The 11,353-nt window shown below is 39.1% G+C and overlaps 1 protein-coding gene across 1 annotated transcript in view; it reads left to right on the plus strand.

Moving 5' to 3' along the window:
- LOC149139871 (protein TOPLESS-RELATED PROTEIN 2-like) overlaps positions 1-3,931 on the plus strand; it is a 58,148-nt gene extending 54,217 nt beyond the window's left edge. The window contains exons 6-13 of the mRNA XM_089449529.1: positions 1,288-1,402; positions 1,662-1,723; positions 1,985-2,372; positions 2,526-2,574; positions 2,944-3,071; positions 3,210-3,443; positions 3,641-3,704; positions 3,824-3,931. Of these exons, the coding sequence (XP_089305655.1) occupies positions 1,288-1,402; positions 1,662-1,723; positions 1,985-2,179 (372 nt within the window). The 3' untranslated portion in view covers positions 2,180-2,372; positions 2,526-2,574; positions 2,944-3,071; ... (1 more) ...; positions 3,641-3,704; positions 3,824-3,931. The remainder of the gene's footprint in view (positions 1-1,287; positions 1,403-1,661; positions 1,724-1,984; positions 2,373-2,525; positions 2,575-2,943; positions 3,072-3,209; positions 3,444-3,640; positions 3,705-3,823) is intronic.
- The last annotated feature ends 7,422 nt before the right edge of the window (positions 3,932-11,353 follow it).

Below are 11,353 nucleotides of genomic sequence, written 5' to 3' on the forward strand. Positions count from 1 at the left end.
CAAAACAGTGTGCGTGTGTAAACTAGCATGGACCTGTTTCAAATAGTTGACACCAATATATGCATAAGTCACTCTATATATTTTAAGGTTATTTTTGTTCCACTGAACTGATCTTTGTGCCTAATGAACTTGCTGTGGATATCCACCACCTAGCCTACAGGTTTGATTCTCTCTCTAGATTCTTTACAACAATCCTGACCATCAACAATATTTACTTGAGTTTCACATAATTTGTCACTCTTTACATGCTTAAATGATTTCATAGGTGCTGTCATTACATGGCCATCCACACCCAATAAAATGACCTCCAATTTAACATTTTCAACTTTTCTCGAGTTTGGCCATCCACACTCAACAAAATGACCTCCAAATTACCATTTTCAACTTTTCTTGAGTCTGAAGTATCTTCCAAAGGTGGAAGATCCATATTTTTGTAATCATAAACACTATTGCCAGAAAGGAGAAAAGCATCAGTTTGTGGGGTATTTCCTGCAGATACATCTTAAGTGCCTGAGCTTCCCTCCATTGAGAGCACTGAAGCCTCTCTATAACAATCACAACCATTGTGTTAACCTCCACCTTGATATTTAGTTTGACTAGTGCATATTTCTCTCTGGAGTATTGACACAATATATTATGAATAATGATGGACGTTTCAAATCACCAATAGACGCTGGGATAGGTACAGAGAAAAACAATCACAAGTTACAACCATTGTGTTAACCTCCACCTTGATATTTAGTTTGACTGTTGCATATTTCTCTCTAGAGTATTGACACAATATATTATGAATAATGATAGACGTTTCAAATCACCAATAGACGCTGGGATAAGTACAGAGAAGTTGTCATGAAATGTCTCTGAGTATTTCTAGTGATAACTAATGAATAGTAAATGCAACAGTGAAATTGTTCACCCTGCAATATATGCTATTTATTCCGAGACTAATTGTTTAACTCAACTTATCTAAATTGATGACATGCAGCAATATCACCTTCACAACAGCTGCATCCTAACAAAAAGACTTGGCTTCACATTGCACAATATAGTATAGAGTCTATAGACATACCAACATGAAAGATGCCACAACTTGATCTACTCTGTTGCAACATACAATCAGAAAGATGAGCTACATGACTTTGTAGAGAGGCTACATCTGGTCTATATCATTTGATGATTAGAAGGCTGATAAGTTGAAAATTCTTGGCAATCCTTTATTGAGCCATTTTAGGATGTTTTTTCAGCATCTTCTATCTAACATATTGCATATTGCATCTTCTATTTCAGGCTTTCCATCCTGCTGGTGCTTCTTCAGGCAGTCTTTCGGGATGGATGGCAAATTCTAATCCTGCTGCTCCACACTCTGCTGGACCAGTGTCTCTTGCACCACCCCCAAATGCAGGTGAGTTTAATTTATTATATTTTGTAAAATGCTCTTTGGTAGGCTAACGCCATGTTGTCTCTTGGAAATTTTTTATGGCATGCTTGAATGTTACTGAGTAGGAACAGTGGAATAAGAGAGAACAGTTTATGTCCTTTGAAGTGGGATGATTTAGTAGGCCCTTTCTGTTCATATATCTCAGAAATATTTTTCCTTTTTTCTGTAACGAGTTTTCCAAATAGAGCATATTTTGACTTCTCATCAAATGGTCCTGCTGTAGACTATCAATCTGCTGATTCTGAACACCTCATGAAGCACATCCGGGGTGGTCAGTTCGAGGAGGTACATACAGAGCATTAATTATGATCGATATTCAATGATATGATGGATTGAAATTGTCTGTATGCTGTCCATGTGTTCATTACCAATTTAATGCTAAAGTCTCTTTTAGTTTTTTTGTTGTTGTTGTTTTGTTTCAAGTTTCTTAGCTTTTCTACCAGGTCCATCGACTGTTGTATGTGTTCGATTTTGAGTAGGATTTGTCAGTTATTCTACAGGGCATCGCTTTTCTACAAACGAAGAATGCTTACTTTCTAATTGTAGGTGACCTGCCCTGGCCCAGGCACAACTCATCCTCTTAACATGTACTCACAAGATGACCTGCCAAAGAGACAGGCAAGAACTCTCAATCAGGGTTCAAATGTTACGAGTATGGATTTCCATCCTGTGCAGCAAACAATTCTGCTAGATGATTTCAAATTCCATTCAATACAATTCTTCATTCAAATAAATTCCTAAAGTCAACTTGGAAGATGTACCTTTATCTTTGTATGTTCACAATGGCTAGTGGCTCAACTTTGCATTGCTGGCTTTATCGATCGGTTATAACAAATGTTGGTGACAAAGCAATTTGGGTAGTGGCATCTCGAGAAAGATTAGCTTGTAGGATCTTTAAGCTTGGGAAATTTCGGCCTCTTCGATTCCAATGCAGGTAGATGATTTTTTCATAAATTAGTTCTGTGATTTAAATTGCGAAAATTGTACCTATCAATTGATCTTGAAAAGATTTTAGAGTTCTACTGGAGTTGATTATTAGCACAGGCCTTAGGTAAACTCTTATATGTGTTTTTTTATGTTTTCACAGGCTGCTCTTGTGGAAGATCCAGCTGTATCAGTGAATCATTGTATTTGGGGTAACTTAATCTATACTTTGTATTCTTTAATAAGATGATTGGCTATCATTTCCTTCTTTATACAACAATGTAAGTGATTTGTAATAATGCCATCTACAGTGTCTCTGGTCTCCATTTGGTTTGTTGAGCACCAATACAATGGTGTGCTATTCCCTCTATTTATATTCTGACATGCCTGCATTGAGTTGCTTTTTCCGAGCATATAGTTCACATATATTCTTATACTATGGCAGGCGATTTACATTGTGTGAAGTTACATTGCATATTCTATTTTTGTTTGATGTTTGGCTTCTTGTGGTTTTTTTGCCATATGAGAAATACTTTATTTCTCTAAATATAGATGAATTATGACTCTTTGTTTGTATGCAGATTATTTTTTCTACAGCTATTTATGGAAAGATCAAAGCCTGGTTGTATGATCTTGCGGGATCTAGGGTGGACTATAATGCTCCGGGCCTCTGGTGCACTACAATGGCTTACATTGCTGACGGAACAAGGTAAAATGTTAACCTTGGAATGGTGTTTAATTTGTGAAGTGTCTTCATGGGGATCTGAGTTTTACTTCAATTTTTTATATGTACTATGTCAAGTCAATGCCCTTTCTAAAGTATATAATTATTTGTATTTTTTATTAGGCTCTTCTCTTGTGGAATGAAAGATGGTGATTCGTACTTGGTTGAGTGGAATGAAAGTGAGCGAACAATCAAGCGGACATATTCTGGTTTTAGGAAACGTTCCTTACTTGTTTTGCAAATTTTATAAAACTAGGAATAGGTTCTTCGCAGCTGGTGATTAATTTCAAATAAAGTTCTGGGGCATGGATAACACCAATATCCTAACAACAATTGACGTTGAGGGAGGGTAGTTCGGTAAGAAGTTATTTTTGAAGATGAGGATGCCTTATTTTTAGAGTTTGAGAGATAATGATTTTGAGAAAAAAAATGTTTCAATGCATTATTTCAAGTTTTCTTAATCACATCTCAATGTATAATCCTTGTGTTATTTTCCAAAAAGTTCCATTCTAGTCCTCACCTTCGTTTCAGTGAAGATGGTTCCCTGTTGGCAGTCACAATGAATGACATAGCATAAAGATCTTAGCCAATGCAGAGAAATTTCGCTTGGCAACAAAGGTAAATTGCTTCCATGAACATCTACTATGTACCTGCACTGCTAATTAATGGTAAAGTTTAAACTCTAATCAAATCATTTTTATTATGCATACTTCAATTGTGAATGCCATGTCCTGCAGTCACTGCTCCTCGTTCCCTCCTTGGTGCTATAGACCGTTCAAAGAGACTTCCACCTGCAGTGTCGATGACCAAGTTTGTAAGAGCTTTCTCCTAGTATTATTTCTTTAGAGTCTAGAATATTTGTCCAGCCATATTCAGTTTAGTTTGTCACATATATCTTATCAGTGTCTAAACTTTCACTCCAGAGTACAGATATTGTTGTTTTTAAGTTTCCATATAGCAGAGGATTTTGTTAGGGGCACAAAATTGGTATTATTGTTGTTGTAGTCTAGTGATTGTCCTTAGGCTGAGGCAGAAAAGAATCTTGGCATTGGTGGCTAAGTATGAACTTTGTATTGGAGAGTGCACTGGGTGCCATTTTGATATAATGGATATATTCATGGACCTACTTTGATTATATGTTGTCTTCTCTCTATATTCTAAAGCTGTGTGTTTGGAAACATGAATGAAAATCTTTAAAATTACGTTTTTTTACTATGTTGCGAGGAAACGTGGGTTCGGGGACGGGTAGGGGTGCGGGGATGGGAATGGGGACGGAGACGGGGATGGGTACGCCATTTTTTGAAACAGGGTGCGTGGGGTCGTCGGGGGTATATATATATATATAATATAAATTTTATAGTATATATGAATTTGTATATTTTTCAACTTTAAACAAGAAAACTAAAATATTTATGATTTAAACTTTAAATATTTAAACATGCACATTATTGAACATTCAACATTCACATTGAAATTTCTAGTTTGATATCAGGTGCAAATTGGAGTTTACATATTAATAAGAACCATGATACATTTTTTTTGGATCCCTCTCATCGAGAGGTGTAGGATTGATCTAAAGATCATCCGATTCCGATAAGTATTCATGGACATATGAATTTATTTGTGTTATGGGACAATTCGTTAGGTCGGCCAACAACCAAATAAACCCCACTTGTGCTCAACGTTTTAGTATAAATAGAGGTGGCCTTCAAGTCATTTTCAACACACTTGGGATCTCTTCCTCTCTACTTGTCTTTGGGTTTTAGTAGGAGGAGAGATCCTAAGGGATAACACTGCCCTAATCTAGAGGGCAGAAGCAAGAACTGCCGGGAACTTCCAGAACTGTCGGGAACTGCCGAGAACAACAGGAACAACTGGAACTGCCAGAATAGTCGGAATTGCCGGGAATAGCTAGAATTGCCGGAACTGCTAGAATTGTCGGAACTGCTGGAATTGCCGAGAACAACTGGAATTGCCGAAATTGACGGAACAGCCGGAATAGGTGTGAAAGTTGGCGCAGAGGGCAGAAGCCGGAACTGCCGGAAGTGTCGGGAATAGCCGGAAATGCCGAAACTGCCGGGAACAACCGGAATTGCTGGAACTGTCGGAACAGGCAGGAAATTTGATGCAAAGGGCAGAAGCCAGAACTGCCGGGAACAATCGGAATTGTCGGAACTGCCAGAACTGCCGGGAATAGTTGGAACTGTTGGGAACTGCTGGAATAGCCAGAGCATCTGTGTCCGAAGGAGAGTAGCATGCATTGGTACAGTTGTATGGTACTTAGCAACAAATACACAAAGCATGGAATGTTACAGCGATCATGCAAGGGACAACTAGCATGCAACAACAAGCATGCTAAGGACAAAAAGCATGTTCGGGACAATAAGCAAGCAAGATGCAGCCAACACATAGGTCAGTATGGCAACATGGTGCAACATTGGAACATAATGCAGTACAGTGATGGTTACAGTCATGATTAATGAATGAAACATGATGAGATGCAGCATTGTGATGATGGGTGTAGCATGGTGTAGCGCGATGAGGTACATCATGATGACGAAATGCAACACAACGATAGGTGGATTTTCCTTGCAGAATCAGTTGAAGCAGCATGTCTTCAACTGATCTCATGTATCATCTTCTTAGAGATGATTTTTGCTCTTATCTAGATAAGTCAAAGTGTTGACTTCTGTTGTAAACATACTATCTCTCTCTCTCTCTGCTGAACTATTGAAGAACATATAAGAAGAATTGATCAAGGGTTTCCCCACATTGGGGTTTGTCCTTATTGGGAAAACTAGTGTCCATTCAGAGCTTCTAGTCCCACTAAGACGGGTAGCTATCTTAGAAACAAACAAACTAAAGTTACTTGTGTTTTCCTTTATGAGAGATAGATGAGAGAGAAGCAGAGAGTACCAACCTCAGTCTCCTTGCTTGTTTCCTCTCTCCTTTGATAGAGCTTTCACCACTCCTTTCTTACTTGTTCCGTTTCAAAGAACACCTGTAGAGTCAAAGCAACAAAATACCATCAAAGCATAGAGATCTATAACCATAAACAATGTAGGATCATATGTACATTAACCATATAAATGCATATACAAATACAAGATTCAGAGATATACAAGCATATGAAGGAAAACTCAATTAGCTTTATTGATAGAAGTAGTAGAAGAGAGGATTACAACCAAGCTGTCTGATCCAGTATCATCCTCCTAGCATGAAATCCCTATTCACCTCATACAAAGCAAGATCACCCAACAATACAATGTTTTCAAAGAGAAACCAACAACACTTTCTTACAAATTACAAAATTCCAGCCTCTGGATCTCTAAGATGAGGGATCCATATATAGATAGATGTTTGCGGGAGAGTGAGTCAGCTTCTGGGATTTTGATTAGTGTCATTTCCCTGATAGTTCTTGGTTCCACTTGGAGATTTTCATGATCTCTTACTCATCCCTGGGCGAATTCAGAGAGGCAAGTGTCATATGAGCAGTTTCTAGAAGATTCTTTGAGTTTCCACCTAGCAAACTGCCTCTGCCAATTGTCTGCTCTTGCTCATTGCACCCTACAAAAGGGTTTTACAGTATGCATCGCACCCCCCGTGTGTAACAGGTGAGATGCATTGCACCCTTAGCATGGAGCAGTCTGTATGGTCCAGTTTTGACCAGTTCTGAGCAGTTTTTCAAGGAGAACTTCTGGAAAATGATATAATCAGCTGACCTTGTTCCTTTAGGGTATGAACAATACTTTTAGGGGTTTAGAAGCCCTTGGTTTATGGACATATGTGATCGGGGTTGCAGTGCCCAAATATGTCTATAACAGTTGCCCCATAAAGCATGAGGTCGTAAATCTTCTGATGTCCGGTGAAATTCTTTATCATGAGGATCCGAGGTTTTTCGAACTGGAAGGTGATCTGTAATAAGATACAATACAATGCATTATCTTCATAATATTTTCATGATCTAGCTGAGGCGAGCATTCCCATGCTCAACTTTATAAATTCATATTCATGTACATAGGACAAACAATCGTCTGTGTGGCAAACTGATGATTCTGGTAGAGCCATCATCCCTTAGTTTGGATGATTATCTGTGCAGTAATGATGTACATATGATGTCTTTATTTTCCTGAATATAGCGCAGCTCGGACGGATGAAACTAGATCCGGGGTTTTCAATTTCATTCAATCTTTGCCCGAAGTACAAGTCGATCCATGTGAAAAGATGTTCTGATGTCGAACATGGAAAGACATCGCCTGATTACCAGCCAACGATGTAAGCTGTTAACAGGCGCGAAAGGAATGACCGATAATGATAATGACCCTCAAGGTATTGCAGTGCAATTCACGTGGTGTGAATACATGAGTTGATGTCAAACACCATGCAAAATCTTTCGATTGGAGGCCATTGATGTAAAATTGTTTCCGGAAGTGAGAAACTTGCCATTGAGGCATGCAAGCTTCAAAGTACTGAAAGGGTTGTTCCTAAGTCAACTTCTTGGATAATGAGCTGATGTTGACAAGAAGTGACCCATCGTAGGAGGGCCTTAATGAATCCCATATCTACGACACGAAACGGAGCAAATGATTTTGTGGAGGTGAAAACGATCTGATGATACAAGGTTCAGGGTGGTGGTCATGAAAAATGGAGAGTGAAGGTATTGCAGCAGATGAGGTGTTAACTGGGTTGGTGAATTCTCTAAGCGACTTCTCTTGAACATATCGACGACACTGAAATGGATTTGTAGGCATTGACCCTAAAATGGATGGTACGATGGACCAATGGTGATACGACCGGTGAACGGAATAACCCAACTCGACTCAATCATGGTGATGGAGTGAAAGTTTCATGTTCAAGAGCGACCTGCTACCAATGAAGTTATTCAAGTTTTCTTCCCTTTTTCCCCAGTCATTGTTGACCAATACCTCTTTATTTTTGTCAAGCTTGAGGAGGATAACATATGCTTGTTCTATAATTTGCCCTTCGGGCAAACCTGTCGCTATGTTTTAACGAGCCTAGTGACAGTGAAACTCGCTCTTGTCTGCATGGACAAGTTTGTCGCTATTGTTTTAACGAGTTTAATGACAAAGATAACTCGGTCCTTTTCAATTTTAGAGAGTCTAAAAAGAGACGGAAAGGCAACTCCAGTAGTCCTTTTTCGTAATATAATCCCTTAAGTCCGAAAAAGTATAAAACAATACGAAAGGGATGACTTTTCGATAGTTTTAACGAGCCGAACAAGACAAGCGCTAGATCTTTTTGTGTAATGATCCCTCAAGTTCAAAAAGATTAAAATCTAGAGGAGGGATGGCACTTCCGATCGCTTTAACGCGCTGGAGAGGCCAATTGCTCGGCAATCTTTTTATATTTTACAAGTCAGATGAAAAGAGCTTAAAGGAGACTCGTTTTTTGAGGAACGAGTGATGTTTTCGGATAGCAACTGGTTCCAGGTAAGGTTTGGAACTTTTCAATCACCGTAGTGTAAAGAGCTAACAATAAAGCCGCCAAAGGGAGTAGTACACAAATCGACATTTAATCCTCCTGCCCGAGTAGCACAAAATTATAATATAGTATAGGATTTGGCCCAATCGCCGTCTGCCATGTCGACACTTGAAGTACTGCAAAATTGCCCCTCCCAAAAGTAGGCTCTATTATTAGCAATAGGTGGGATTGACCCAACGGATTCCAATCTTGTGGCCTTTAATCATAAAGGATATGAACCTTAGTTACCAGCTCAACTCGCTTTCCTCATACAAGTGAAAGCCCTCAACAAAACTGTTCATTGAACAATTATTGATGAGGGGGCATCTACTTGCATTATGTCAATGAGTTGCTGGAAAACTTTAGGCTTATCGCCCTTGTCAAGATCATCAACAACATTAAAAGCATTTGATGGACGAACATACACTCCATACGGGATTTTAAGTAACTTGCAAGTTGAACTGGGGGGCAAAACAATAGAAATTGACGTCGAAGTTATCGATGGAAACCTCAATTACAATATCCTACTAGGAAGGCCCTGGATTTATGCTATGGCTGCTGTTGTATCAACTTACTTTAGAAAGATTGCATTTCCTTTTCAAGGAGGAATTACAATCATTGATCAACAAACCTTTCTCCCCAACAGTTCACAAGTTACAGGAAGCATTCCAATGATCCATGGAAGCTCTCATTCACTTCAAAATGTCGGAGTAGGCCTACTAAAAGACCTTGCCTTAATGGGTACTTTTGCCCTACCGCCTCCAAGTAATCTGGCGGAAGTGGCCACTGTAGAAACCTGCAATATGATATCTTCCATTCAGAAGATTTCCGAACATTTTATTAGAAATTGCCTCCAAGCCCAATAGAAATTTTGTAGCAATCAATTTCCTCGGCCTGGGCGGCAAACCCAAATCAACGCTCATCGAGTGTTTGGGTAGATAGGTCAAAGGAATATGGCACCTCTTCAGATCCTTGGTCACATGTACATTATACAGACGAAGGAATTATTTAGTCGATGATGATAAGAGAGGCACCATGGGAAGATTACCACCATCATTCCCGTCTTCCGGATTACAACGAAGATTATTCTAACGACCTTGATCATCTTTCAATTTTTGATTTTCTATCAAACATTGTAAATACAGTGGATTCCGAGCAAAATTTGTCAAATATTGAAGAAACTATCGCCATAAATATCTCGACCAAACCTAATGTTGTAGAGAATATTCATGTCGGCAAATCTTGTTCTTCTTCAGAACTGGAAATATATTGTGCTCTCTTTCGCGAATTCAGAGATGTCTTTGCATGGTCATATGAAGAAATGCCAGGCATTGACTCGAGCATAGTTGAACACGAAATCAAGATGTATCTAGATGTCAAACCGGTACGACAACGGCTTCGGCAGGTGCACCCGAAGAAAGCCACTGCCATCAAGGCAGAAGTTGAAAAACTTTTACATGCTGGTTTCATTTACCTGGTTCCTCTAACTGATTGGGTATCGAATATTGTTCCTGTGATGAAAAAGCAAGGAACGATTAGAGTGTGCATTGATTACAGGGATGTAAATCAAGCTTGTCCAAAGGACAACTACCCTACACCCTTCATCGACCAGATAATTGATGAATGTGCTGGATGCGAAATCTTTTCATTTATGGATGGATTTTCCGGGTATAATCAAATAAATATCCGCCCACAGGACCAGTCGAAGACTGCATTTATATGTCCGTGGGGCACATTCGCATACCGTAAACTACCTTTCGGTTTAAAGAATGCAGGGGCAACTTTTCAGAGGGCTATGAATTATGCCTTTCATGACATCAAGAACATCGTTCAACCATATCTCGACGATCTTCCGGCTCATTCGCGAAAGCGGACTGATCATCCGCAGCATTTGAGAGCTATATTTCTACGTTGCCGACACTACAAGATACGACTCAATCCACACAAGTGTGTGTTTTGTGTCGGTTCTGGTCGTTTACTTGGTTTCGTGGTTTCTAAGGACGGAATTCGACTCGACCCATGTAAGGTTTAGGCAATCATCGATATGCCTCCACCTTCAAATTTGCTTCAGATTCAAAAACTCCAAGGGAAAGCAAACTTTCTGAGGAGGTTCATTCCAAATTACGCCGAACTTGCTAAAGGTTATACGTGTCTTTTGAAAAAAGAAGTACCCTTCAACTGGGATCAGGTTGCGCAAGCTTCCTTTGATGCTCTAAAGGAATCCCTAATAAAAGCATCATTAATGTACGCTCCTGATTATCAAAAAGACTTTAACCTGTATCTAGCTGCAGCAGATACAACCATCGCAATGGTTTTAGTTCAAGAAGAAAATGGAATTGAACATCCTGTCTATTATTTAAGCCGAAACTTAAATGATACAAAAAGCAAATACTCCTATGTTGAAAAGCTGGCTCTTGCAGTTGTTCAAGCAGTACAAAGATTTCGACACTATATCCTCTTTCGCAAAACTACCATTTTGTCAGATTGCAACCCTATGACTTACATTCTATTGCGTCAATTACTTGGGGGCAAATATTCAAAATGGATAGCTATTTTGCAAGAGTTTGATTTGGAATTCGTAAAATCCAAATCAAAGAAATATCTAGTATTCGCGGAGTCACTATGTGACTTTCCATCGTCATCCAACGGTTCAACATCCAAAGCATCAATCGTGGATGAATATTTGTTTTTGATATTGTCGAGCAATCCATGCTATGGAGATATAATCATCTATCTTCAAACCCAAACATACAGGTCTAATACTTCTCGCTCAGAACAACGACGTA

This window comes from Pinus tabuliformis, chromosome X (assembly GCF_031772625.1).
Source record: "Pinus tabuliformis cultivar Carrire ecotype Pingquan chromosome X, CPIR1, whole genome shotgun sequence".
NCBI classification, from domain to species: Eukaryota; Viridiplantae; Streptophyta; class Pinopsida; order Pinales; family Pinaceae; genus Pinus; species Pinus tabuliformis.